The sequence below is a fragment of the Mercenaria mercenaria genome, unplaced genomic scaffold (assembly GCF_021730395.1).
Source record: "Mercenaria mercenaria strain notata unplaced genomic scaffold, MADL_Memer_1 contig_2022, whole genome shotgun sequence".
NCBI lineage: Eukaryota > Metazoa > Mollusca > Bivalvia > Venerida > Veneridae > Mercenaria > Mercenaria mercenaria.
In genome coordinates this window covers 14,379-41,720 of record NW_026460052.1, presented here as the reverse complement: position 1 = coordinate 41,720, position 27,342 = coordinate 14,379, and the positions used below count along the sequence as shown (strand labels likewise).

Here is a 27,342-nt window from a genome sequence, read left to right as displayed (position 1 = left end):
GATCCTACTACGGCTACGACAGGTGCCGGGCTAGCTCTTTTTTTTTTTTTTTTTTTTGGTTGGGTTTAACGTCGCACCGACACATTTTAGGTCATATGGCGACTTTCAAGCTTTGGTGGTGGAGGAAAACCCCAGGTGCCCCTCCGTGCATTATTTCGTCACGAGCGGGTACCTGGGTAGAACCACCGACCTTCCGTAACTTAAGCCAGCTGGATGGCTTCCTCACATGAAGAATTCAACGCCCCGAGTGCGGCTCGAACCCACATGCCCGGGCTAGCTCAGTTGGCAGAGCGACGGACTAGTATCCCGGGGTCGTTGGTTCGGGTCCCAGGTCGGGTGCACTTTCCCCCATGGTTTACTTTATTGGTGTTAGAAATAAAAAGGGTGTGGCGACGCATAGAATAGCTCCGCCTTGTTGGGAAGACATTGGTTTGTCTCACAAGAAAGAAGGGGGAAGAGTGTAGTGACGTTGGAATCAGCCTGCAACAGGCACCCAGCTAGCTCTATTGGTAGAGCTATGGACTTGTATTCGGGGGTTATGGGTTAGGGCGCACTTTTCCCCTTTGGTTTACTTTAGAGCCATTCTGCACTAGCCAGTTGCAGTCATTGCCTCCACACTGTAGAGGAACTGGGTATGGGAGGGGAAATGGCTGTGTTTTTACCTCCCAGCTTTCACCACAGGGTGGGGAGACTGAAGGAGTTTAATATGTGCTGTCACTGAAGGGAAGGAGTGTTAATCATGAAATTGACAGAATATATATAAAGTGAAAAAGAAGTGGAAATCTCTTCATTGTTTTACATTATATGTAAGTATTTATTGACGTACAACATTATATTCATAGACTATGATCCCAGCGTCACTACACTCTTCCCCCTTTTATCTTGTCTTGTGAGACAAACCAATGTCTTCCCAACAAGGCGGAGCTATTCCATGCGTCGCCACACTGTTTTTACTTCTAACACCAATAAAGTAAACCATAGGGGAAAGTGCACCCGACCTGGGACCCGAACCAACGACCCCGGGATACTAGTCCGTAGCTCTGCCAACTGAGCTAGCCCGGCACCTGTCGTAACCATAGTAGGATCCCAACATCACTCCAGCTTAAGTCTTAGCACCTAAGACAGTATACTATGCGTAACAAACTTATTATAAAGGGATTAGGCCAGAAGTTCAACGGTTTCATGGTCAACATTATCAGATTGGCCACTCTGAACATTGGGCTGAAACCCTATGCTTACTTACCAGTTTACAGAGACAAAATATAACGAGGCCGAAACGGCGAAAATCGGTAGAAGAAACATCGAGGAAACTTTTAACAGAGGCGATGTATTTCTTCCAATTTTAAAAATAATGTCTGTCAAATTGTCAAAGCGTACAAAAATTATATAAAATTTACCTGTAAAGCTGATTTTCTTGCAGCAAATGTGCGCTAAACAGGCTGATTTTCTTGCAGCGAATGAGCGCTGAACGTGTAAAAATTCTCGCTAATAAATGGAGTAACTGAAACAAAGGGACATAACTGATAGCAAATGGTTTAGCCAAGAGCTAATTAAAATCCGTTATAGGCCGGATATTTCCGTTACCTTTCGTGAAAACTACGAACTCGCGCCCCCTGATATCAAAATGTGACGTGCAATGTTGCACTTTGCATTAAGCTTACTTTCAATTTGCTTAGTGGCTGATTGCATCTTTCATATTGTGTGGTCGCATCGTGTATTTTTTTTCTGTGAGCATTGTAAGTGTGCAATGTTGCTTATATACAGTCCCGGCATGTTGAAATATTCCAATACGCTACACGGTACTGTCATTTTGCCAAATGAAACTATGATATAGACATCAGGGTCTAAGCAGCAAAGAAGTTGTAACTTCCAGCACGCATTGTATCATTGTCAGCAAGCAAGGTACCATTGTCAACAAGCGTGATATCATTGTCAACAAGCGTGTTAAATGTGCCAGCATGCATGATTACTATGCCAGTAAGCACAATGGGAGTGTCAGTAAGTAAATTGTAACAGTCAGCAGGCATTGTGTAATATTTACCTAAATATCATTCCATAGGCTCATGTACTGTAGGCTTACTTATTTTAGCGGTGTACTAATAACAACGCTTTTAGCGCTATCATATGTGCGCAAATTCATGTCCGCGCATTAATTTGTCCAAGCATTTTCATGTACATTTTCATTTGATGCGGTTTTCTTCGAACTTTTGCAAATAAATACTCTTGAGAGTTTGCACTACTTACACTGCTTGCTAATATTTTAAGGTTCATATGATATTCCTGTATATTGTTCATATTATTTTAGATATATGATCATGCAAAATGAAATATTTAAGCTTGTAGTTTGTGTTTGTTCTCATTTGATCAAGTTGTTATCCATTTCCGTATCACCTTCGGGCATGTCCGTTGTTGCAGTCGCTCGTCTACGGAAAGGTGTGAACGTTTGTATTAAGACACAATGCATGTAGGACAAAGGGGATTCAATGATTAAAATGTGTGACAGTCTCGTTTTATTTCAGCAATTATAACTAGTATTAGTATACAGAATATAAAACACGCAGATTATTATAATTAATTGGCAAAAGAAGACAATACAGTTACGTAGGCAATATTATACTGGGAGCGCGACAAAACATCGACAGACAAAACACCGACACGACAAAACGCCGACGCGACAAAAGCTCGACAAAAAACATCGACACAAACATCGACACATAATTTATTCACCCTTTTTCTTCATTTTCAGGGGATAAATTACCTTGAAATTTTTACACATATCTGAAAGGTTCGGTCTAAATCTTCAGACAGTCAAGATTAAGACTCGAACATTTACGGTTAATGTTCAGTTAATGGGTGGTGGTATTATTTAAAATGTGCAGTTGTGAAAAATGTTGTCATGTACAGACCAAACTTACACAGCTGACACAAAATTTAACACCAGTTCGATTAAGTGCAACACTGATATCTTTTATGTGACAACAACTCAATTTTGATGACAAAGAGCTTAGTTTGGACATACTAGGACATACTAGACAAGTTTCATGTCAAATAATATCATTCTTTGTCACAGATAACAGCTCATTTCTGCATTTCTGTATGTTCATATTCGTAAGATAATTTATCTGTAATTTAGTCAATAATGAAAAAAAAGTTAGCAATATGGTTTAAATTCATTCAAATTAATTGAAGTATGACAAAAAATGATATACGTTCCCTTACTCTGCAAAATTAAAGACATTATTTTGGTAAGGTTTAAGATATTGGCAAAACAACAAAACGTCTATTTAGTGGATTATATATGTCAGTATCGACTCAAGTTATGCGATTTCCTTTGATCATAGCAAACTTTTATATAAATAGACTGGTTTTCATTGTACCGTTAAAACCGATGTTTTGTCATTCATAAGTTGTTGAACTGTATACCTTTAGTAATTATGAACAAAAGCATAAAACAATAAAACAGAGATAATTTGACAACCCTGTATACAATACTATCGCTTTTAAATATTTGATTATTTAGAAGGAAACATTAGCCTAAGAGTTATTGTTATAAATCAACGCTATAACCGTTTTTTACGAGTTGTCAAAAAATAACTACCGAATCCTTACTGTAGTTAAACTATAGAATTTCACTAACGCCGCGCCACATTGTCTCAAACGTCGTTAATTTTGATCATCATATCATGGATAGATAGCCTTCAAGTAAGAAATTTGGACCTTGTCATGGCGTAATAACACCTGTTTTTATCTCCTAGGAAGGTATTCATTTCATAATAATCGACGTATTCTTTTTTCAAGAGCAGTTATATATATATACCTTTTCAGTTTTGATTTATGCCTTCACTTATTGTTCTTTGATAGCTTGTTGCAAAGTTTTTACTTCAGTCCACGAACACGAATCTCACAGGTTAAAACTTGCAGCAGATGTAATTCAGTTAGTATACTTATTAAAATATTATGTATTCAGAAAAGATCGTCCATGTATTTTGATGTTTATGATCAATTTAATCCAAAAATATATAATACACATTTAAATAACTAATATTCGCTCATGGTCGATTATTTATGGTGGTACAGGCCTGAAACAAATCGCGTGTAAAAAAATACAATAATAACGTGCTTATTGCCACCTTGATTTACTTCCAGAGTAAGTTCTTGCTTTCTTTTTCAGTTTGTTTATTAGATATTGGTAATTCTAAGGGCCTCTATAATGATGTAACGTTTTGTTCCTCGGGCATCTTCGGTATTTGGTGGTTCCCTGATGGTTACAGCTCGACCTGAACATTCTTGTATGACACATCGCAAATACGTTTTTACTACATTATCCTTACGACTTCTGTTCTTATTAAAAATATATCCATCAAACACAAGTTGTAACTTTGCTTTTTGTGAAGGAACGAACTCCATCACTATAGATGAAGATGAAAGTCTTTTCACTCTTTTTGTACATGTATTCAATTTGTATTCATTCTATAGTGACGATAAAAAGTCAATACTTGGACCATTTCATCGTTCGATTATAGGTGCTCTTAGACTAATTCTACAAAAACGTATATACTTATAAATTATAATCGTATGATCAAAATTATGAATTATTAATTATGATCATAAATTTATTTTCTGTCAATTTATTGTAAAGATGTTCAATACTCGGATCATTTAGGGCATTTAGAGCACGTAAATGCTTATGAATGATAATCGTATGATCAAAATCATAATCGTATGATAATCGTATGATCAAAATTATTTTCGACCATAAATGTGACAAAACGCCGACACGACACTATGCGACATGTCGATCTTTTTTCGCATCGATCAATTGTCGCATCGGCGTTTTGTCGTGTCGATGTTTTGTCATAGACGCATTATACTTATACTTACGTAAACATAAAGCTATATCACAGATGAAAGTATCATTGAAAAAAATACATTGTCAAGTATCATCACGGCACAGTTTCTTAAAGTCATACTCGGTACATGTTCAGGTTGTATAGGGTCGACAGTCAGATTCGTATTACAATAAATACTGCAGAAACACATTACATAAAAATTATCGACGGTTAAGTTTATTTCCGAAACTATTCGTGAATCTCCGTAAATCTCCGAGATCCTCATCTCGGACAGCGCTAAAATTAGAAATTAGCGGTTTCGCGAGAGCGCTAATTCACGTCCACGCATTAATTAGATATTTCACCAAAAATTGCGTTTGCGCTAAATTTTTGCCGCGCTAATAAATGTACGCCTACAGTATATAGGTCAAACCAGATGTCAGTGCCTCAGCCGCACACTGTTTCTGCTGTACACAACAGGATGGATACACCTCGATCACAACATACTGGACGTCAACCACGATCGTGTTATTCGTGTCAGGGTCATGGTCACTTACGTCGATCGTGTAATTGGCCAAGGTCAGCCGGAACCTAACATTAAATGTCAACTTTGCTTACAATTCGGGCACATTGCTTTGCGGTGTAAAACTCTCTTTAAGCAAGATGTAACTTGTCAATTGTGTAATGTGCCTGGTCGTGCAGCTCGTGAATGTCCAACTTGTAAACAGACTCCTTTAAACCAACCACGCCTGGGAATGACGCCCACCTCTCAGGCTTCACAGACTCAGATGTAACCGAGGGAACTTCAGATGACGCATTAACAGACTTTCATGCAGAGACTAAAGACAGCCATTCAACATGTTTTATGTATTTGAACATTTTGTTCGGTCAGAAATCTGTTACAGCACTTCTAGACACGGAGAGTGCCATAAATATTATGTCACAATCATGTTTTGATAGTTTGTCACATACTTCAGTTGTTGAGTATATTGATTGTCATGTTACTTTGATTTTAGCAAATAATCAAACTGTTAATGTTGCTGGTACAGCCCGTGTTAGGTTTAGGGTGAAAAATTCAGCTGACCCCTCTCATATTGTAAAGTTCTATATTTTAGAACAAGCGTCACACCTAGTACTCTTGGGTATGGAGTATCTCTCGTCTAGCGGTATAGTACGAAACTTTAGCAAGGGTTCAGACTTCTCTCAGGTGAAACATACTATGAAGATTAAGTGTCAGTCTACTGTAGTTGTTAACCCAAATTCTGAATGTATTATTACTGGAAAGTTGTCCAAAGAAATTGGTATGCAGGGTATTACTGTGGGCCATGCAGAGTTATTGCACACGGGTTTAATTGTTGCTAGATGTGTCGTTACTTGTAATAGTGACCGCTTTGTTTCTGTTATAGTTCTCAATCCTGGAAATGAACTGATATATCTATACAAGGGTATGATTCTAGCAACTTTTCAGTTGTGTGATAATTCTGTGGACATTGTATGTTTACCGGTATCTACTTTGAAATGTTCACATGTCTCCAAGCCGTGTAATGTTAAGTCAGACTTGTTGTCAGAATGTGAACCAGAGATCTGTTCGAAATTTATGTCAGAGTTTGTTGTTGACCCTACATTGTCTGATGAGCAGAAAGCTCAGCTATACCAGTGTTTGTATGAACATAAATCTGTATTTATTACCAGTTTGGGGCACACCACTGTGGTTGAGCATGAAATCCATCTGAAGCCTGAGGCTCAGTCTAAGCATCAGCGGCCATACCGTTTACCGCCTGACAAGAAACAAGTTCTCCGGCATCAGTTGGACGAGTTGCTCAATAAGGGATAATAATAGCTCCAGTATCTGAGCATGAAGATGTGCCAATTACTAGCCCCAAAGTTCTTGTTGCTAAGAGAAACAAACCAAAGGTTGATCCGCAAAATGTTACCAAGGAACAAAGCTTAAGTTCGTACCGTTTTTGCTGTGATTTCAGGTATTTTAATTCACAAATGCAAGATTTTCGGTATACAATGCCAGACCTTCAGGATTTGACAGAGTCTTTTTCAGAGACCACACCAAATTTTATCACATCGCTCGATTTGAGTAGTGGATTCTTTCAGATGTCCATTTCAGAGCATTCTACCAAGTATACCGCATTTAATACTTGCTACGGGACGTTTAAATTTTTGAGATTACCTGGGACTCCGTACAGCCCCATAATTCTTTCCAGCTTCTTATGGATAAGATTTTGCATGGATTGACCTTTGCCTCAGTGTTATGCTATTTAGACGATATTTGTATTTTTTCAGATACTTTTGAGAATCATATTGCTCAATTACATACAGTATTGTCTAGATTAGAGAATGCAGGTTTGAAGCTCGAACCAAAACCTAAATGCCAGTTTGCTTATTCAAGGTGTATTTTTCTAGGACATTCTATTAGCAAAGATGGGATTATTCCCCCTAGTGACAAAAGTGACTTAATAAAGAATTATCCTACACCTACTAGTAAAAAAGAGAGCTTTAGGTGTGTTTAATTGGTTTCGTAAGTACAAAATTATAGTGCTATAGCAAACCCGTTGTACAGGCTATTAAAGAAAAATATGCAGTTTACTTGGACTGATGCATGTGAAAACAGTTTTCAGCAACTGAAGACTGCTTTTGTCAATTCCAGGGCGCTGGCTTTCCCACGCTTTGACTTACCTTTCCGTTTGGCTGTCGATACCAGTAGTCATGGGATTGGCTATATGCTTTACCAGATACACGAAAATAACCTCCCCAAAGTTGTAAGGTTTAGCTCCAAAGGGTTGTCTAAGTGGCAACAGTCCTATGGCCCTACAAAGTTAGAACTCCTACATGTAGTAACCAGTGTGTTAGATTGTGCAAGTTACCTTCGGCGTCGTCACTTTGTAGCAGAGTGCGATCACCAAGCACTGAAACCTCTTTTTCAGAAACAGTAATAGGGTGCCATTTATGACCGTTGGTTGTCCATATTGCAACAGTTTGACTTTGACATTTTGTACAAGCCTTTAGCCCAGATGGCTGTGCCTGATGCCTTTTCAAGGTATTCCCATTTTGACGAGGTTTTGACTTCCAGTCCAGAAGAAATAGACTTACATTTCCCTTATACCCCTGAAAAGCCTACAGGCATAAAGTTGGTTAATTCTGATAATGAAGTTTTGCAAACATGGCCCAGTGTTGTTCATGTAAAGGTGTTCAGGGTTGATGACGATATATATGATGCAGATACTGAAGACGACGTTTCCCCTATGGCTGTTTGTAAGCGTTCACGGCATGTCCGAAAGGTACCAAGAAAAGTTAGTTCGCATACAAGACATGTATTGAGCCCAGTAGAGGACATAAACCCCTCTGTTGAATATGTCCAGGAGCCTCCTGCCAAGTTTGCAGCTAGCCCTGTAAGTGCCAAATCTGTGTCAGAGCCGTTACCTATTGTGGACACTCCCATGGAACCTTTACTGGTTCCCACTCCTGTCCCTGTTGACTCTACTAGTACCTGTCGGAGTAGGTTTCATGACTCATTGACAACAGATGTTGAACTAGACGTTCAACCGTGTGATACTTTACCGGTCTCTATTGATGACCTTGACCCACGCAGCGTGGCTACAGACACTTCTGTACCCGAGGGTGATGTGTCTAAACCCATCATTTCAGAGACATCTGAGTTTTCTGAACGTGACATTTCTAAGGACAAACTGCCAGACTTACCTGCTTTAACCTTGTTGGATATGACTGTCGAGCAAATCCGGCACGACCAAGACATTGATCTCTCTATTTGACCAATCAGAAATTACCTGCTGTTTTGTGACTTACCAGAGTCCCAGAAATTGGCCCGCTCTATTCTCTTGCAGCAGTCAGATTTTGTTATGGTTGATAATGTATTGTTTAATTCAAGGGTTTCACGTGCCAAGCGCAGCAAGCTTTTGACCCAGTTCCAGTTAGTTTTACCTCAGTCTTGCATTCCAGCAGCCCTGAAGTTATTTCATGACTCCCCTATGGCAGCACATGGTGGTATACAAGACACTTTGGACAGAATCAAAGAGCATTACTACTTTCTGAATTTGACCAAACATGTGTCAGAGTATGTTCAGTCTTGCCATGCGTGTCAGTCAAGAAAGGTTACCAGACTTTCCACAAAGAACGCTATTGTTGCGTACCCTACGCCGATGGTCCCATTTTCAGTGTGGCAAGTTGATTTATACGGCCCATTGCCTGTTACACCTAGAGCTAATGTTTACATTTTCACGGCCTTGTGCATGTTTTCAAAATACTTGTATGCAGTGCCAGTTCGTAACAAGGATGCTGTTACAGTGGCAGTAAACTCTCTTTCAGCTATTCACAACTTTCGGGGTTTGTGACTGTTTGTTATCCGATCAAGGCTCGGAATTTACAGCAGGTGTTACTACTCAACTATGCAAGCTCTTACAAGTCCCCCAGCAATTCTTTCCAAGCTTTGTCCACCACTGTCTGGGAGCTGTTGAACGCAGCCATGCTACATTAGCAGCAAGACTTACACCCTACATGAACGCTGACTGCAGTAATTGGGACCTGCACCTGCAAAGTGTTGTTTTTGCTATGAATAATACTGTAAACGGAGGTATTGGATATTCACCATTTGAAGTGGTTTTTGCTCAAAGACCCAAGTTTCCGATGGTTATTTCTCCCAAGCTCACATTTGAGACTGTTCCTAGGGACATTTGCCATTATCTTGAATCAAAGGTTGACATACTTTCTATGATACGCGACCATGTCCAGAAAAACATTGCACATTACCAAGACAAAATGACCGCTAACACCAATGCTCAAAGAGAGATGCTTAACCTTGCTTCTGGTGACTATGTGTATCTTTCGGACGAATCTGGTGGCCCCGCCAAATAATTGAGGAACCACTACAAAGGTCCATATGTAGTTCAGGAGGTACAGAGTCCACACATGATTTATCTCCGTGACCCTACTACTGATAAAGTTTTGCCCCAGCCGATACACATTGATCGTCTGAAAATGGCTTATGTTAGGCATCCAGAGCCTAGTAATTTTTTCCAGGTTAAGACTAGAGTTCCTAACAAAATATATACTTCTCAGGCTGTACAAACAGATGACTTCGGGACAATCTCTGACGGTACACCTCAGAATGACACTATCACCCCTGTCCCATTTGACCCAGTTTCGGTCGAGCCCCTGTCACGACCGAAACGTAATACCCAGAAACCTCTTAGGTTTAGACACTCAGATCATGTTGACCCATTCTCCTTAAACTTAGGTGTTGTTGAGGAAAGAAATTCTTCATCAAATATCAAACGGGTTCTGGCACAACGCTTTACATCAGATGGTCTGCAATATTTGGTTCAGTTGCAAGGCGAACCAACACAAAATGCCATCTGGATTTTTGCAACATCCCTTAATGCTAAAACAAAACTTAGCAACCCTCCGCCTTCAGTATAGAGTACTAATGACTGTACATGCATATTATTGTTATGACAGTATGAAAGAGTAACATTTTGTTTATGACACTATGGTGCAGTGAAATTTTCTTTATTACATGCATGCTGCAATTATTATCGCGAATATTTGCTATTAGACTGTTTATCATGCATATTTGCTACTTGACTGTTTATCATGCATATTTGCTATTAGACTGTTATCAGAAATGTAAAGAATGTCTGATTGTATTGCATCTTGGGTACATTTTTTTTCTTCTCCAAGGTAACTAACTTACCAGATGATTGACAGATTTTCACCAAACTAGTACTCCTGTTATTTCATTATAATAATTAATTATGCTACATATTAAGGGTATGTGTATTCAGCTGTTTATATTTAATATTTTAGCCTGTATATTTCATTTTACTGTATTAATGCATCTTTGAGAATGTTTGACATTATGTTTTTGCTATCATAAGTGACCCACTAAAGTAGTAACTCTTGTAAAACATATTGTTAGACTTGCTGCCCTTGATTGTGTTTCACTGACCTTTATTGACAAGAAATATTGGATATTGCTGTTCATGCTAACTTACAATGTCATGTTTATCATTTATCACGGATAGTTATGTGCATGTTCTTTTTATGCAATTTTAGTTACATGGACTTACTTGCATATATTCTTTTTATGCAATTTCAGTTACATGGACTTATTGTATTTTTATGTCAAGTAGATTTTCCACTATCAGCTATTGTTTCCTTGTTCAAGAAAGGGAACTCTTGATGGAATATTTTGCAATATATTGATATGCTTGTAGGAGTTACTCCCCTTTGTCCTTTGATGAGTATAGTGTACATGTGTATGTATTTTAATTTTCTTTGTTTTTCTGCTTCATGTATTGAATTACAAAACTGTAATTATGCATTATTAGTCAATAATACTGTGACACACTTAAGAACTTATTAAGATTCTTAGTACATTTTGTAGGTTTGATTTGTTATTGCTGACTGCCTAGTATTCATATCTTGTTTTCTAGGTGTAATTCTTTTCTTATTGTGGTACTTGCCTATTGATACATAATTGTATGACTGTAAATGCTGACTTGCCTTTTGTGTTCAATTATGATAACAGTAGCAGCCTGAATGTTTCTTGTACTTGTAATTTATCTTATATTTTTTTGAATTAAGTGTTTGTGACCTATCGTCTGTGTTGTTTTAGGAGTTTGAGATTTTTGAAAAATTGCCTTTGAAAAGTATACTTGAGAGAGTAGGTTGTGACTTAATTTTGACCTTTATACTTACCCGCGTACATTGTATGTCTGTGCTGCTAGTCTGCCTTTGATGCTTCGTAAGACAACGTAACACATAGGTTCGGATCAGGCACGTCACTTAGCTTTTTGACCTTGCATTTATGAAAACATAATACGCGAATGTTTTTACTATGTCGCTTCATATTGCATTGCATCTAGTTTTGTACGCTGTATCTGTTTTCTAGAGCATTTGTTGAGCAATTCTTATTTGGCAAGACTGGTCAATAATGACTTAGATGTCATAGCATGGGTATGTTAAGGACACCTATTTTGCTGTGTAAATATTTTCGAATTTGATCATTCCCTGTTTAGTGTTCTTTGTTTATAGTTAGATTGACGACACCTTGTTTTTTCATTTTGTATAAGCTACATAATTATGTCAAATCGAATGTTAAATTGCATCTCCTCTCTGTGCTTGTCCCAAAACTTATCCACTGCTTGGAAAATTGAAAGATCAATTTGTTTTTTGGGGGGATGTTGTATATATGAACTCGATTAAATGTGGAACTTGTGGACTAAATTTTGGAACATGTTCTGGAGGAAGTTGGTTTTGTTTGGGTAAAGGAATGGCGAAAATAAAAAAAGTAAAACTTGAGAGGAAGAAATAAAAATTGATTATGATACTGCATCGTTGTGATTAGTATATTTATTCCCCAAAATCTTTATTTATTTTGCATTTAAGGCCACCGGCCCATACACAATAGGTTAATACAAGCATAAATAATAAAATATGTGTATGTTGTCATGAAAAAATGTTCAGGTAAAGGTATATGGTAATACAAAACTAAATAATTAAACAAAACGTAAGTGATGACAAGATGTTACATCTAAACAAAATTACATGACATTATAAATATACACTGTGCTAGGTTACATTGTATTCCTAATAAATTAAAGTTACGATATTATTTCAGAGCGTAATTTCATGGCATAATATATAAACTGTGAAAGATTACGCAGTACCAAGCAATTCTTACTAGACATTAAAACATTAAATTTGTGTAAAGTTGGATGGCGCCAAAACTTATCAGGTATATATCTTATGCGAATTATCTCATAAAGTGGACATTCCAGCAGGAAATGAAACTCGTTCTCAATAACATGATCACAATGAATGCAAAAACGGGTTTCTTTTGATAAGCCCATATATCTACCTTTTTCAGTCATTAATTGATGAGATGATGTTCTAAAAGACACAATACTACGTCGGAATTTAACAATATCTATGTGTTCAAGGTAATCTTCAAAAACAAATCTTTGCTTAAACCCTTTATATAATACCAGTTTCTTATTGTTAACCATTTCAACGTTCCAAATTTGTAAATATTGATCTTTTAATCTTGTTGTATATTGTTTTAAGAATACATTTGGATTATCTATTGCTTGTTTCTCCCATATATATCCAAAACCATTACTGTACAAAATATTTCTCAATGTAGTAACCCAGTTTTTATAACCAAGATGGTCCCAGTGTTTAAGCATATTGTAACATTTCTTAACATATCTATCTTAAGGCATATTAACAATACGAATCCAAAATTTTATACATCTCTTTGAAGCCCAGATATACATAGGAAATCTGGCACAATCACCTAAAACAGCAGCATTGCAAGCATACAATGGTGCATTCATATACCTTTTACAAGCATATACATGAACACGTTCTATACAATCCCTGACTTCTAAGCCCCAAAGTTCTGAACCGTATAGTAAAACCGGAGATATCTTAGCATCAAAAATCTTAAAGAAAGTTTTATAAGACATTGGTAACAAATTATACATACTCTTTAAAAGGGATACGAGCACTTTTTTTGCTTTAAGTGCCACATGGTAAGACATTTTATACAATGACAATCTGCATGTAAAATTTAAACCAACATAACTAAAAGCATTTACAGTTTCTATGGTCTGGCAATCATACACCCAGTTTTCATTTTTTGATAAAGTACCACCATTTTTGAATACAACAATTTTAGTTTTGTCAACATTAACCTTTAATTTCCACTCTAAACAGTACTGATGTAAGACATTAAGTTGCCTCTGTAATCCATTAACAGTATCAGATACTAGGGCCACATCATCAGCAAACAGCAACAAGAAAATTTCAACATCATTTGGTAAAAGTTGTATGCCATGAATTCCACTACTTCTGATTACATTATCTAACTCATTTATAAATACACAAAATAAAATTGGACTCAGTTTACAACCTTGTCTTAAACCAAGGGGGCAATCGAATGTTGCAGTTGATGATGCATTACTTCTTACACATGCTTTTACAGAATGATAAATACTTACAATTGATTTCAACAGATTACCCTTTATACCATTTTGAATCAATGCTGTATATAATTTTGATCTATGAACAGAGTCAAATGCCTTTTTAAAGTCAACAAAGGCCACATACAAATATTTACGCCTCATACTTAGGTATTTACTAGTTATAGAATATAAAACAAAACCATTATCAATAGTAGAGTATCCAGAGCGAAAACCAGCTTGTGCTTCGGTGATTATTTTAAATGCATTACAGTAAAAAGTTACTCGTGTAGTCAATATACTTATATACACTTTGCTAAAAATATCAACAACAGCAATTCCTCTATAATTATCAGGATTATCAATATTACCTTTTTTATGCAAAGGAATTATTATAGACTTAGTCCAAGTTGATGGGAAGTGACCAGATCCATATATTTTATTAAAACGTTTTCTTATATATGGTAATAAGATTTCTATTCCATAAATAAAATGTTCTGCTATACGATTGCCTGCCGAAGCTTTATTTGGATTAAGAGATTTAACTGCTTCAATAATTTCATCATCAGTTATATCGTTATTAAACAGTATATCTTCTACTTCATCCATAGTTATATTTTCAACTAATATCTCTGCATTTACATCATTTTCTTCTGGATCACAGCTAAACACTTGTTTAAAATGTTCAAACCACTGACTAGAAGTAATATTCGGAGTATGACTCCCACTACCTACATTACTCCTGAGCTTATTCCAAAACAATTTATAATTTTTGACAGAAGCTTCAAGTTCATATAGACACTGATTTTTATACATTTTTTTCATTTCCTTACATAATGCTTTATATTGTTATTTACAGCCCATTTATAAATTAAGGTCATTAATGCTTCTACTAGTGCGGAATTTTCTTAGAGGCTTATTCATTTTGAGTTTCAATTCACTGCAATCTTTGTCATACCAAGTATTTTTGAAAGACATTCTATTCGAAGATTGACCCTTTCTCCTCTTAAAAGGATCAATACAAGCTAGAATAGCTTTTTCAAAATTCAAAACAATGTCATCTATATCAGCATCTTCATCAATTTGCAAGTCTATTGCGTCAAACATACCGCTGATTGCATTTTCACGAAGAACATTTTTAAAATGCTCACTATTTTCTGTGTTTATACTTATTCTTATATCTACATTTGAACTTTCATGGCTTGTATTCACATCTTGAAAATCTGGGTATACATATTCATTCACTCTTAAAAATAAACAAATAGGTAAATGATCACTTTCAGACCGAGATGCTATTGAAAAATTACAAACTTTGTCAAAAATATTCCTTGAACAAATATAATAATCTACTACACTGCATCCAAGATGACCAACATAGGTAAAATCGCCTCTTTTTGCATCCTCCCCTAATCTACCATTTATTATAAATAGTGCATAGGATTTACAAAACGAAATTAAATCTCGTCCAAACTTATTTACAACATTATCAGAATTTTTTCTTGGTATTTCTATATCATCGTCAAGAATTTCAAGATACTCCTACATTTCTGGGATCTGTTTATTCAATCAAGAAGTTATAACAATGTGCACAAAAAAAATATAATCATTCGCGGCCGGGCGAACCGAAACATAAGACATGGGTAACATTATTCTTAATGACCGGAGCACATGAGCACATTTGTTACTACGTATCCTTTTTATCTTTAAACAATGTTAAGTTTAAAAGTAGATTTAGTGTAAAATCATTCATTGGTTTATTTCTATCATATAGCCAGGTAGCAATTCTGCTCAGCGCTATGATTAATTTCATTGAGCACATTGGCACCACTTTCGTTTGATGCGAATTCCATCTTTCAGTGTAAAATAAATTCGCTCAGAATTTGAAAACTAGCAAAAAAATATAATAAAATGTGTACATTTTCAGAAAAGAATGCTGACAGAAGAAAATACGTTTTTTCTGAGAGCCTTTCTACTTCTTGTGGAAGGTGGAGGTTACATTTCGACAAAAATCCTCGACAGAGAACGTGAAAACAAAGGTGGTGATTTCGATGATCTGCTACAAAAATCTGAGCGCAAACTTCATCATGAATTTCATGGAAAACAATATAAAAAGTTATTCCCTGAATATAAAGTTACCGATACCGATACATGGGACTTGCAGCTGAAAATTGGTGTGATGTTAAATATCTTTAGACAAACACTTTCTCCGACTGAAAAACAGAAATTACGAACGTTGCGTGAACTTCGGAATGACATATTCATGCACTGTGTCTCAGCATCTCTTGATGAGGAAAAGTACAAAGAAGTACAAGAACAACTCGAAGATGCTATTTCAACATTGGCGTCAACATTCGATGACCCTGTCAAGAACAGCTGCTCCGTTTATATAAAACAATGTACTGTGGAGCCATTAGACAGTGAGTATGCAATTTAGAAAAGTAAATAAATAATCGAGTAAGATCCTTTAACTATATTACAAGTTGTCTAAATTGTTAAACAGTATTTGAGGCACACAGATGCGGACATGTGTACCTCACCTAGTTGGCATTAAGTTACCCTAAGACCTACCGATGAAACGCAGCCTCTCGCTACGACCTTGGAATATAATAATAGTTTTATAACGGGTATATGTAGTTTGCAAATGAATGTATAAATGGCAAACATGCAAAATTAGTTTCCAGAAAATAGCAACATCAAACAATTCCGAAGTCTGGATAACATGAACATTTTGTAAACATTCTTTAAATCTGTAACCATTTTAGAGTCACATCTTTAGTGTTTGAGCTATTTTTAATGTATGTGAAAGATCCGTTGCAGTAATATTGACGGTATTGATGAAACATTATCCAGTATGTCTGCCTGCAGAGGGTAGAAGTTCTCCCGACCATCGGTACATCGCTCGATTTTCCAATGCACGATAACTTTACAGTTACCCAAAAAGTGCAACGATAAAGATGTTTTAGTTTTATCTTGTATGTAAAAATCAAGAATGCTACATGAATCATTTACAGTAGTTACCTTTTCAGCAAGGTTGAAAACACCGGAAGCTCCGATCCCGGTATGCAAAAAAAAGGCACTTAGTAGATTTAAATGAACGGTTTCACTAAATATGAATATGCCATTAAAAGCATGGAAACATGTACGCAATAAAAATCTTAGTTTAATTGAAATACGCATTTTTACATATTTGTATGTAAAAAGTCGTAAACGCGATCAATGTATTGGTTTTCAAATGATAGAGAAACATTGTATTTATCTGACATGTAATACAACAAATATCAGATATTATAAAAGTATCGTTTTCCAACACAAAATTATGCCGGCAATAAATCATTAGAAAGATTTAAATGGAATTCATTTTTGGAATCAAAATGAATGTCTATTTGAAACATATATAGCACATAATCAGTTTGCTGTTAACGACAATTTTAATGACTGTAAATTTCACCAAATGTAAGTTACAACATTTTTTCATTAAACCCTAAATCACTTTTTTTTCTTATAAGCACTCTCAAAGTTTATGGACACCAGGCCGCTAGTCCATCCTTTACTTAATTAGTTGCTGTTTTCCTTTTGGACAAAGGTCATGGATATATTTTACCGCATGGTGGTGAAGCACCCGAATCACGTATACAAGAGAGCAGACATTTTTCGTCTGATACATTTTAAACAAAAACAAGAAATGTCTTTTAAAAAAGACAAACGGCGTTTGGCGCATGAAAAATGCAGAATTACAGAAAAGATTTGGATATACATCTATGAACACACGATTCATTTGCAAATATTTCAGCTAGGTAGTAAATTACAATGATTAGTAGGTATCATTTCAGTGATAGAAGGTCAAAATAATTTGCTGTTGATTGTGCTGATTCTGAAATTTCGTGGTTGGTCAGAATCCTCCATAAGTAACCCACTAGCATAATATCTCGGCCCGCATACATTGTGTTGGACTTGAAATAAAAATTAGACCCTAGAAGTATTTGAATCACTAGTGAGTTACTCGATTAAGTTCCCATTTCTCATAACACATAAAGCAAAATGTTAAAGTCAGTTGAACATTTGCCGGTTGGGAGAACTTCAATAACTGTTGAAATCAGTTTTATTTGTGTAAAGTAATAGTTAAATATTTACATATATGATGGAATAGTGATTTTTAAATTTTATTTGCACAATGTTGTTGTTTGTAATGATAAACTACTTAAGACTTTAGACTATTAGACTAAATCATTTTAGTTTTGGGTAACAAAACTACTAAATATTCACAATTTATTATGGGCCTTCTGAGATACAATGTCATTTAAGACCTAATAATAAATAATATTTTCAGCGCGCACCTGTTCCGTGCTCCGATTACCATGGAGTATAGGTCAAAATCGATGTTATACAGCTCACGCCGAAAAAATATATTTCAGTCCCATGTCAGCAAAATATAAAAACATGTATTCCCATTTATAAACAAAATTGAATCGATATATCCGAAGCTGGTGTTAATGATATATTATTTTTCATAAAAAGTGACTATGTTAACGAATGTGCATGCATCTAAGCATATATTTAAGAGAATACAATACTAATACAGGTTTTTTTTTCTTATATAAAAATATAAAAAAACGCATTGCTGGTAAATCTGTCGACATCTAGAAGGAAATGATTATTTTGATTATATTTCATAAAGTTTCACGAAAAATACTGTTTAGCTCAGCATGATAGTTGTTAATGTAAATGACATGTTAATAATAACTTACAACAGTTTCCCTGATAAAGAATGCGATAAGGGACCCGATCAAAATGATCAGGCTTTGCCAGTTTATTTCATAGAATTAAGTGCGTTCTTTTCCAGATTTAAGACCATCCTTTGCAACATTAAATGGATTAACACTAGCCAGTGTTAGAGCCGTCAATGGTACGTGTACAACATATTTATTTAGTATGATAAAATATAAGTTTTCTAGATAAGTCCTTGTAAGAAAAGATCTTTCCTCATATCCATAAGTAGTGCTTTTGAGATATTAGTTTTTCTACTGCCTTTAAAAATTAGTTTATTTATTTGACATTTATCATGTGTACACATTTCAGTTCCTTTAAAGGTTAAGCTACGAGTTGAATGTCTGTCAGAAGACCTGGCTGACCTTTCTTATACTGCTCTTAACACTATATTCAACTTGGCTGCAAGCAACACAAATGAAGAGACAGATTCAAAAGAACTTGCTGAAAATGTCCGCAAGCTTCTGGACTTTTTAGAATCACATAAGGATGTGGTATTCAAAGGTTCTAGCATCGCGTGCATCATACTTAAGTTCGAGTGTCGCAGCTATGCCGGTATGTTGTGTTTACTTCACAAACTGCAGAGTCCAGAGTTCAGGGTCCATTTGAATGATATTGCAGATGTCTTGATGAGACTCTATCAGCATGACTTCCCAATAAACATTTCGTCCAAAGTTACAACAGAGTGTTTACAGTCTGTTTTGATAGACATCATTAGTAAGTACATCATGTAATAAAACATATATTGATTAAATAAAGCACAGTGAAAATAATGAAATTACTGAATTAAGTGTTATTCAAATTTACGTTGCACGAGATTCCTACAAGTTTTATTACCAAAAGCAGTTTCCAGTTAAATATGTGACACATTAATGTGCACCAAACTACAGAAAAGCAGCAAAGGTGATATTAGATCAAAAGAGTAAGATTAAAAAAGTATTAGGCTGGTTAGATTTAAAATGGATATATAACGTGTGTAAAGATCTAATTATTAGAACTTTGAAATAGCAGCCTTATTTTGTTGTATTTATAACATGGAAAACAGGTAGGCAAACTTCACATAAACTACACATTTTTAGTTAGACTATACGAAGTATATGGGGACATGTCCTACTCGCCTCGGCGCCGGAGTTTGCGTCCGCATTCATGTCCACACCTTAAAGTTTAGATGCACTTTCACTTTATTTTTGTTATTTCCTCATAGATTTGATTCAAATTTAAAATAGTTCTTCCACATCATCACCAACATAATATTTCACAAAATCCAACAACTTTTCATGAATTATGCCCCCATTTTCAATTTTACTTAGAATTTTAGGATAATTTTGATGCATTTCACTATATCTGTTTCTACAGAAGGGATTTGATGGTTGTTTGACATCATCACCCACGTCATTTGACACAAAGCCATATCTCTTGAACCAAAATTTCATGAATTAGGCCCTCATTTATTTAGTTTCATGTTAAATTTCGTGCACCTTCTCAGACATAGAATAGTTCTTCGAGATCACCGTCCTCACCATACGACCAAAGGGCAATAGTTCTGGCACAAATATGTCATGAATTATGCCCCTCTCACACTTTTAAGAATTTCAGTTCAATTTGATATTTTTTCACCATATCATTATTACTACTAAATGGGTTTTATTCAAACTAAAAATAGTTGATCCCAATCATTAGCCACATAACATGACAGATGGTGCATTACTCTTGCAGAGATATTCGATGACGTATGTCAATTTTATACTACGTTAGTGTTCTGATACACTTTCACTACATCTCTGTTATTACTTAATAAATCTAACTTAGACTAAAACAATTTCCAATATCATCAACCATATTGGAGTTATTAAACACTCCAGTGATAGCGCCAAATTCTTCCGTTGTAATATATTTCACTATCAAACATCGAAATCGATCCTGTGACAGCTCTTGTTGTTTTCACACTATTTCATATGTGGTCCACTTTTGTTTTCCAGTATCAATAAATATTAATGAAATATAATATCACAACTTTGGTTCTACAGTTGTATACTTGGCATAGATATATGGTTAATTATCAAAAGTGCTGTAAGTTTTTTGTCTTTCAGTACAATGTGACTGATGCATGTCATCATATGTTGATCACCGTACAACGTGATATTGCCGTCCGTCTAGACCGTTATTCCTTTAAATATAATTTGAACTTGTACCAATGAACTCTTAATTGTTTGTTTGAATTCTTAATTATGTTTTGGCCTGCAGTTTTCAATTTCATTGTAGAGACGGTACATGAGGAGGAGCAGTCGAGCGGCTGTTTCGAAGTTGTATCAGATAACAAAATGCAACACAGTGATGGAAATGAGACACAACTGAAACAGTTTACAGATGCTGATGATTGCCAGGTTGTGGAAAGCACAAAAGCACTAAAACTGGCTTTAGAATGCGAATCAAAAGATGGGTTGTTTCATATTTTGAATATGTTTAAGGAGGGCAGCTTGTCAGGTCGACTCACATCTATAGCAGATTCTTTATCTGGCCTCTATCAGAAAAAAATAACTTTAAAGGCATCTTTAAATGTTGAAGAGGTCATGACAGCTCTCGAAGAAGCAGGTAAAATATTTCCTTATGTATTATTGTATTTCTATAGACAAGGGAGGTGGTGTTCGTTATAAGTAAACTATCAAAATATAGTTTATGCGGTGTCTTACATGTACTTAAGTGATCACTTTTAAAAATTAGATTCAGTCAGATCTTCTGCACCTCGAGTAAGGTTATGTCAAAACGTCTAATAACCCCTCGATATATTGGCTTATTAAAGTACCTTTGTTAATTTTTCACACACTTAGAAAAACACATTCGATATTTTTTTGAAAAACTCGAGAAATGCTTCATTACCTTATCCGTTTTACGACCTGTATTCAAGTTTATAAAGTCGCAAAATTACATATCTACATATACTATTTGCAAATGAATTTCATTTTAAGGCAAGAAAATCATAGCAAAAACAAAAGTTTTTTTATCCGGTCATATCTTGAGGAACAAATTAAAATTTTGTATTCTTCTTGTCGTTCGCATCTACACTTTCAGACCAGTAGCCTCGATGAAACTTGTGGTTTGCCTAAGATCCTCAATGCCTCCATACAGTTTCTGGTGGATTGAGGTATCTATTGGCCAAGTCGCAGCTCGCTCCTGGTCGTGCCTTTTACATCTCTGAAGTATATGCTCCGCAGTCTGATCTTCTTCACCACATGGACAAGTTGGCGATGATGTCAGTCTGTATTTCTTGTACATGTGAGCATTGAGCTTGTTGTGCCCTGAGCGGAGCCTGACCATCATCACTTGTGCCTTGATGATGGTGACTTTCTCCTTGTAACTCACAGGTACTGTTGGTTGTTCTGACTGAGCTCCTAGCTTAGCCAGTTTGTCTGCCTCTTCATTGCCTGCAAGTCCACAATGGGATGGAATCCACTGAAGTGCTACTTTGCAGGTCATACTCAGGCTCTGCATTCTCCTGGGTAGCTGCGGAGCTTTATTGTTGATTAGAGCTTCCATGACAGACAGTGCATCTGTGAAAAAGACGACTGAGGAGCTTTCTACTGTCGAGTCTTCAACCATTGAGACGGCCTTCATGAGTGCTTCAGTCTCTGCCTTATAGTTGCTGCAGTGTTTTTCTGTGGCTGCATGTAGTGTTTCTCTCTTTCCAGATGGGTACTGAATAAAAACTCCTGCTCCTCCATCTTTGACGGCGCATGTGGCTGATCCGTCTGTATAGACATGAGTCCATAATTCCGGAGGATAGTCTTCATTGATCATAGCAAGTGTGAGGCTCTTCCAAATGCCTTCATCCTCTTGCTTCCCGCGGTCAAGACGAGGAACAGCAAGTCTCACAGTCACTGAGGACAGATCATTCGCTAGTGGGTTTATGATGTCTTCACTACCTAAGGGAGTCGTTGGAATGCTCAGCTCAGTTTTGAACTCTCGGTTGAGTTTCTTTGCCTCATGTACGAAGCTGCTACGTTTGAGCCGATTCTTTGTATAGCCATCTAGCTTGGTTTTCATCGGATGGTCTTGAAAAGACCTGAACTTCTCTGCTTGAAGCAGAACCTTTGCATGTCTTCTGTCTTGTAACGGCTGTGTGCCTGTTTGCTTCTCCATGAAGGAGACTGGTGTAGACTTTGTAGCACCTGTCATGATCCGCAATGCTTGGTTCTGAACCTTGTCTAAAACCTGTTGGTTTAGTTTTTGGCAGTAGTGGACCAGGCAGTTGAGCTATACTCTAAAGGGGGCTCACTGATATAACTGTCTTGAGTATTTGCTCGTTTGCTCCCCACGTTGTTCCAGCAAGTTTGCGCATCATGACAAGCTTTTTACGGGCCTTCCCTTCTGCTTGACTAATGTGGGGCTTCCAGGTTAGCCGTTTGTCAAAGGTCACTCCAAGGTATTTTGCCTCGTCTGCTTCAATCAGCGAAGTATTTCCCATCTTGATTTTACCCGCCCTCTTCTTTGACGACAGGGAGAATAGTGTGGTGGACGATTTCTCTGTATTGATCGATACACACCAATCTTCAGCCCAAGCTGAAAGCTTGTTGATGGGTTCTTGCATCCTGTATGTGGCTGTAGTGCCATGTTCTTCCTTACACCATAACACCAGATCGTCAGCGTAGAGAGCAGCCTTAACTCCTTTCGGTAGTTCAGACACCAGATCATTGATGAAAAGCAAGAAGAGTGTAGGGGATAAGACTCCACCTTGTGGGACACCGTGACGCAACAGGAACTTCCTACTACTGGCATGTTCTAAACTGACTCTTGCTCTCCTGTTGTGGAGGTATGACTTAATCCACCTCAGCATGTGACATCCTACTCCAGCCCTCATCAGCTTGACGAGGAGTCCATCAGTCCAGACTTTGTCAAACGCCCTCTACAGATCAATCCATGCTGTAAGCATGACTTTCTGCTCTTGGAAGGCGTCCTCTATCTCTTGCGATAGATAAGTGGTCTGGTCCTCAGTGGAGCGGAATTGTCTGAAGCCAGTTTGTTGCGTTGCAAATAGGTTGTTAGTCTCCATGTACCACTTCAGGCGTGCATTCACAATCCTCTCCATGATCTTTCCAACACAGCTGGTTAGGCTGATTGGGCGGTAGCTTGCAGCCTTCTTTGGATCCTTCCCTTTCTTGTGGATGGGGATCATGACTGCCTCTTTCCATATCTGTGGAAGCAGTACTTGTGTCCAGCTGTAGTTGTAAATTTCCAGGAGTTTGCAAATTGCTTCAGTGCTTAGATGGGTCAGCATTTCATTTGTGACTCCATCTGGTCCAGGAGACTTCTTTGTCTTCAACTGCCTAAGAGCTATCTGTAGCTCATGCAGTTTAAGACCCTGCTTCATGCATTCTGGTGTCACTTGGCTTGTCTGCCTTTCCCTTTTTTCTCTTCGGGCTTCCCTTTGCCGTTCCCTGTTGATGGGGATGTTGGAAACATCTCTGTAATTAGAGGCAAAAGTGTTTGCCGCTTGTTTACCCGTCAACAGTTCACCATTCTCTTCCAAAGTTACTGAGCCTCTTCCTGTTTCTTCATCGTTCAGCTGTCTCGTCAATCTCCACAGCTTTTGGCCATCTCGCTCTAGGTTGAGCGAGGCTGTTTTGTTTCTCCAGCTCTTCCTCAGTGCTTCTCGTTTGTGCCTGAGGAATTTGGCCTTGGCTTGCTGTAGAGAGAGGTTATTTTCTTGTGAGGGATTGTTTTCTGCTTCCTCCCTGGCTTCTGATAACTTTGCCTGTAGATTCTCCAACTCATCACTCCAGTAGGGCTTATAGTCCTTTCTTGCTCCCCTTGGAATGGCGCTGTAAGCAGCCATAAGTATACTGGCGTTGAAGTCTTTGACAACCCGGTTGATGTCTCTACCTTCCACTCTGATGTCTTTACAGAGCTCATCACTCAGACTTTGGTAAAAGGTCCATCTGGCCTTCTTGTAGTTCCATCTGGGGATGTTAGATGAAGTAGAGGCTATACGGTCCATAGTGAGTTGGACTGGGCGGTGGTCGCTACCTCCTAGTTGTTCACTGACTTCCCGCTTGACATGTCCATGTATGTCATCAGTACATAAAGCAAGATCAGGGGGTTTATGTTGTTCGCCAGCTTCTGGAGTAAAAAGTTGGGGATCATCTGGCTTGTTGATGAGGTTTAGCTTGTTATCATCTTGCCAGGTCTCCACTTCCTCTCCGCGTTTATCCAGGTGGTCATATCCCCAGCTTTGTGAGTGACTGTTAAAGTCTCCTACAATGATGAACCTGGTTTCATCAGTTGTAACTTTGTCAAGGGACAAAGGTTTGTCACTTGGAGAGTATATGTTCACAAGTTTCAATCTGAAATCGTTCTTTCTGAGGCTCAGAACTTGGAACTCGGAGTCATCCATATGCGTGTTGGTCTGGACAGCGCTGATGTTGTTCGTGACCAATGTCATGATGCCTCCTTTTCGTCTGCCAATTCTGTCACAGCGGAAACACTGGTATCCTCTGACTTTGAAGGATTTCTCTGGCTGTAGGTGAGTTTCCTGAATGCAACAGACATTGATGTCTTTCTCGTGGAGGATATGCTCAAGTTCAGCTTTCTTGTTGAAGACACCCTCCGCATTCCAATGCATCAGCCTGAAAGGTTGATGCGGATTGGTTTTTTTTTCCTTGGTATGTTCCTCCTTCTTCTCTTTGCATGTTGTGGATTGAAGGAGGGGCCCCCAGTAGCTGTGGGTGGACTCTGTCGAGGCTCAGAGCCCGGCCACTGAATCCCCCTGGAGGGACCTCAGAGATTCAGCACCACGTTGGTGAATACCGGATGGCTGTGTAGACATAGCGATATTGCATGGGGCTGTGGTTCGTTAAGAGAGTGCCAATGGCCCAGCACCTCTGTCTTCAACTCTCTAGGTTTTCTTTCGGGGTTACTCACCCTTAGTTCCGAGTTAAAACCCTATCCTGGGAACACAGGAGCTATTTGTCCCATAGCTGGGGTCTGTTCATAGGCATCAGGGGATGTCCACACACCGGTGGGCCTGGCATGCCACATGTCTGGGGGCAGACCTCCTCCGAGTCCTCTGCAGTTCTGCCTGAGGCCGCAAGGTGCTCAGTTACCGTGTGGCGCCAACTCGGAGGCACTGCAAAAGGGCTTGTCTGCAGAGAGGCTGTGTACTGGCAGGGAAGACTTACGCACTCGGCTCCTTTTTCACCAGAGGGCTAGCCAGCGGTGGAAGCTGAAAGCGGAAGGTGACAAGCACACAACACACAGCACATCACACTTGACGCATCAGCAGGCCAATTGCCACACAAAATTTTGTATTAAAATGCAATATCTACACCTCTGCATTTCTATATTAAGTGATATTTAGTAAATTACTTGTAAAATAGTACTGATCAGAAATATTCATATTTATTTTGTGACTTTTTAAAAATGGATAGAGGTCATAAAACTAAGTATATGATATAACTACATTATTTGATTCTCTTGAAAAAAAATTTAAAACGTGTACAAATGTGATCAAGGTGACATTGTCAAAATCCCGAGGCGTGGGGGAGGGCTTAAAAGGTTTTGTTACGTGTAGATACGTGCAGTGATACGATGTAAGGTTCCATAATGACTCGACAAGGAGCATCCATCGATATTTTAGAAAAAAAAGTATTTACTGTATTAAGATATAGATTTAATGTAAGTTCAAAATATGGTTAACACAAGATGCATTGTTTTTACGAGTGGCGTACAAATGTAAGATCTGGTGTTTAAAAGGAAAACTGTTTGGTCTGATATATAAAAACACATTTTCATTTTATATTGTGAAATTATCAGATCTGTTTTCTTTCTAATATTTCAATAATTCACTGGATAAAATGTAATGAAATAATTAGTAAACTCGGATGTCAAACAATAACTAGAGAAGTAGGAAATTCAAAAAAAAAACATTCGTCTACTGTTTTATATTAAGAGCATATTAGAATCGAAATAATGTATAGCAAAATCGTGTTTTACTTGAATTCTTGCATAAAAACTACTTTTTTTTCACTGGATCCGCCCATGTATAAACGGGAGAAAAATTGTGTGCAAACAAGGCAATTCACGTGCTGTTTATACATGATTTTTATTTTTGAAATGCTTTGCCAGGGATATATGTATGTATTTTTACGCACACTGATATTTGGCATCTGCGTCCTGTTTCTTCCTTAACAACCTCATCTTGTATCATTATAGATACAATGTAATCCATAGTATGTTTAGCTGTATCTGTTTCCAACCCCAAACGTACTGCCCCCATCAATGTACGCACTAGCTTCTCTTAGAGTTCACTCCCTTTACAAAGCGTCTGTTCAGTTATTGTAAATAACTGTGAATAAATAAGTATCGCTTGTAACTTGTGCTATTGTTCGTTTTTAGGTATTATATTTTATGATTTTGGTAAGTATCAGTCGGTATTGTTTTTATCTAATTTCTCGAAGAATTTATATAAACAGCTTGGAAACTTGACACTACGTTCGTACTTATCCGTACTCCAACTGCGTGTCCGTACTCAATATAACTCGAATGCAAAGTTATTATTCTTGAAATTGTGATCGAGTCCACCAAATTATGAAATGATATGAACAATTATTGGTAATTTTATGTTTGTAATAATGAGAGATAAAAAAATCACTTAAAAACCTTCAGGATGTGCTTTTGATAGTATTGTTTATTTCCGGGCCCTGGATACGGATATTTAAAACATGTTTACCGTTTCCAAGAACAACAGGAATGGTAAATAAAAA

At 37.3% G+C, this 27,342-nt stretch overlaps 1 protein-coding gene across 1 annotated transcript in view; it reads left to right on the top strand.

Annotated features, from left to right (window-relative positions):
- Positions 1 to 9,833: 9,833 nt before the first annotated feature.
- LOC128552086 (uncharacterized) overlaps positions 9,834 to 27,342 on the top strand; it is a gene marked incomplete at its 3' end in the record, with an annotated part of 30,533 nt that continues 13,024 nt past the window's right edge. The window contains 5 exon segments of the mRNA XM_053533093.1: positions 9,834 to 10,268; positions 15,747 to 16,239; positions 18,663 to 18,725; positions 18,899 to 19,303; positions 20,849 to 21,178. Coding sequence (XP_053389068.1) covers positions 9,834 to 10,268; positions 15,747 to 16,239; positions 18,663 to 18,725; positions 18,899 to 19,303; positions 20,849 to 21,178 — 1,726 coding nt within the window.